This window comes from Acipenser ruthenus, unplaced genomic scaffold (genome assembly GCF_902713425.1).
Source record: "Acipenser ruthenus unplaced genomic scaffold, fAciRut3.2 maternal haplotype, whole genome shotgun sequence".
Classification (NCBI taxonomy): domain Eukaryota; kingdom Metazoa; phylum Chordata; class Actinopteri; order Acipenseriformes; family Acipenseridae; genus Acipenser; species Acipenser ruthenus.
The window spans coordinates 35,001-37,500 of NW_026708370.1; the positions used below are offsets into that span (position 1 = coordinate 35,001).

Below are 2,500 nucleotides of genomic sequence, written 5' to 3' on the forward strand. Positions count from 1 at the left end.
CGCAGTGCCTCCCTGCAAGGTGTGCTCCTGCCTGGGGAGTGGGGCGCTGCAGTGTACCCCAGAAAAAGACTGTGAGGGATGGAAGGACGGTGCAGGGGCCACGAAGGGAAGTGGAGGCCCCCAGCCTGCCCTTTTGGGGGCCCCCACGCAGCCCAAGAAAAAGCTAAAACACTTGACTCAGCTTTCCCAGAGAGGGGCCCCCAGGAGCCCCCAGGGGGCGAAGCATGCTGAAAAGCAGGAGAGGGCCGAGACTATGGCCTCGCGGGGGGGCGCTCAGATTTTAGGGGCCTTGCGGAGTGAAGCAGAGAAAGGACCTTGGGTGACGCAGGTAAGGGCCAGCAGGGTAAGCTGGCCCCTTAGGACGGACCAAGGGGCCACGCAGTTTGATAGACAGGAGAGGGTCGAGTCCACAGAATCACTTGGCCAAAATGTGCGTTTAGGGGCCACGCACACCAGGAATGGCATAACGCAGCCAGGGGCCACACACAGGGTAATTTGGCCCCTAAAGATAGATCAAAGGGCCACACAGACTGAAGAACAAGAACAGGAGGCTTCCAACAGAATAGGGGACTCCGGGGTCTCAAACACTGGGGCCACAAGAAGGGGCCACTTTAGAAGCAGTACGAGGGCCACAGAGCAGCACAGTGGTAACAGGGTTGTCAGTGTTACTGTGGAGGGCCCTAGATCAGTGACAGTAGGGGCCACATTTAAAGTACAACACGGAGAGTCACAATCAGGGGCAACGCCATCTGAGAGAAAGGAAGCTGGGTCAGGGGCCTCCCAGGGGCCACAGACAGGGGCCACACACAGGAGGAGAAGGCCCCAGATTATGGGGATAGTGGGGAGAATAGGCGTGACAAGCAAGCCAGAGGAAAAACCAGGGGCCACGCACGTTTCGGGGGACACAGGTTTGCAGCAGAGATCGTTTCCTGCAGCTCCGGGTTCGACACAGGTGCCCCAGACAAGTGGACAGGGGGCCACACTGCGGAGAGGATCAAAGGAGGGGCCACACACAGTTCAACAGACTGGGAACCAGACAGGTGAGGGACTGGCTGTACTGGTTATAAGGGGACTCTCTTATCTGTCTGTCTGCAGCTGTAATATAATAAACTAACAGACACCAAGAAGAAGGGATTATATTGTCATGTCAAACTGAGCGGGATTGTGGGGCTCTGCTGTCTGTCTGTCTGTCTTTATCTGTCTATAGCCTTGTTTAATAATCCAATCCAATTGAATTAAAGGAATCCTGACAAACACAAATTAAATAAAACGTAAGCATTTCTTTACTGTACTGTAACAAAAAAGCTATCTAAAGAGCTGTCCTTTTATATGTTTTGGCTGATTCAAGCTCCCAGTTTGAGGAGTCAATTCCCAGATCCTCTTCCTCTCTCTCTCTCTCTCAGTGATGTCACAATCCTCTCTCGACCCTTGCTGCGCAGAGGGACACCGATTGGCTGCTGAGAACAGGAAGTGCACAGAGGCCCCGTCCACCGGCAAGGAAACAGACACCTGCAGGTCAGAGTTCAAGTGGGTCCCTTCTTTTCAGGGACCAATCACATCACATCTTTTCCAAAGGCTCGTTTTTACATCATTTAACGGAATATATTTGCAGAAATAAACTTGTCTATTGCAGGGATGGAAATAAGACTCCTGCACAGCAGTGTGATCCAGTCCAGGTTTTACTAGCAGCTTGATCAGCCCCAGTGTGTCTAGCTAACAAGCTCAGGTGTGTCTTAATATTAAACTCGTGGCAGAAAACCAGGAATGGATCAAACCGCTGAGCAACGAGTCTTATTGCCATCCCTCTGACTTGAATTTTAAGTTTTTTTTTCTTACATTGCATCATTCTTTTTTTAATTCTTGTCTTGTTGCTAGGGTGACCCGAATGTTCTGCTGTCTCACAGCAACGGAGGAAGGGGTGTGCCAGGCGGGCGTCACTGCTGCCAGACAAGGGGGTGGAGTCTGCCAGGGACAGCCAATGGGAAGCTGTGCTGATGACACTGCCAGAGTGAGTGACAGTAGCTTGAAATACAGTGTGTGTGTGTGTATCAGTGTGTGTGTGGCAGCGTGTGTGTATCAGTGTGTGTGTGTATCAGTGTGTGTGTGTGAGTGTGTGTGTGTGTATCAGTGTGTGTGTGTATCAGTGTGTGTGTGTGTGGCAGTGTGTGTGTATCAGTGTGTGTGTGTGTGTGTGTGTATCAGTGTGTGTGTGTGAGTGTCAGTGTCTATGGCTGTGCAAATATTCACATTTTCCAATTCATTCCCTTTCACACATTTTAAGTAGGCAGCGATTCGTTGAAACAGAAAGAAAGCTGTTCAAAACCACAAAAAAGCAGTACAAGGCAATGATGGTGGGAAAACTCCGGCTAGCCTTGTGAAAGAATACACCCTCCCTGCTGACCCTAACCCTAACCATAACCCTAACCATTGCAGACAGCTCTCCCTACGGGCTCTGAGTTCAGTGTGTGTGACCCGCCTCGTTTCTCTCTCCTGCAGCTCT

The 2,500-nt window shown here is 51.2% G+C and overlaps 1 protein-coding gene across 3 annotated transcripts in view; it reads left to right on the forward strand.

Annotated features, from left to right (window-relative positions):
• LOC117401629 (fibulin-2-like) overlaps positions 1 to 2,500 on the forward strand; it is a 15,381-nt gene that overhangs the window by 2,699 nt on the left and 10,182 nt on the right. For all 3 annotated transcript variants that reach the window (XM_034002403.3, XM_059021013.1, XM_034002404.3), the window contains exons 2-5: positions 1 to 1,040; positions 1,404 to 1,515; positions 1,876 to 2,008; positions 2,497 to 2,500. The exon at positions 1 to 1,040 is cut by the window's left edge and continues 638 nt beyond it; the exon at positions 2,497 to 2,500 is cut by the window's right edge and continues 177 nt beyond it. In XM_034002403.3, the coding sequence (XP_033858294.1) occupies positions 1 to 1,040; positions 1,404 to 1,515; positions 1,876 to 2,008; positions 2,497 to 2,500 (1,289 nt within the window). The remainder of the gene's footprint in view (positions 1,041 to 1,403; positions 1,516 to 1,875; positions 2,009 to 2,496) is intronic.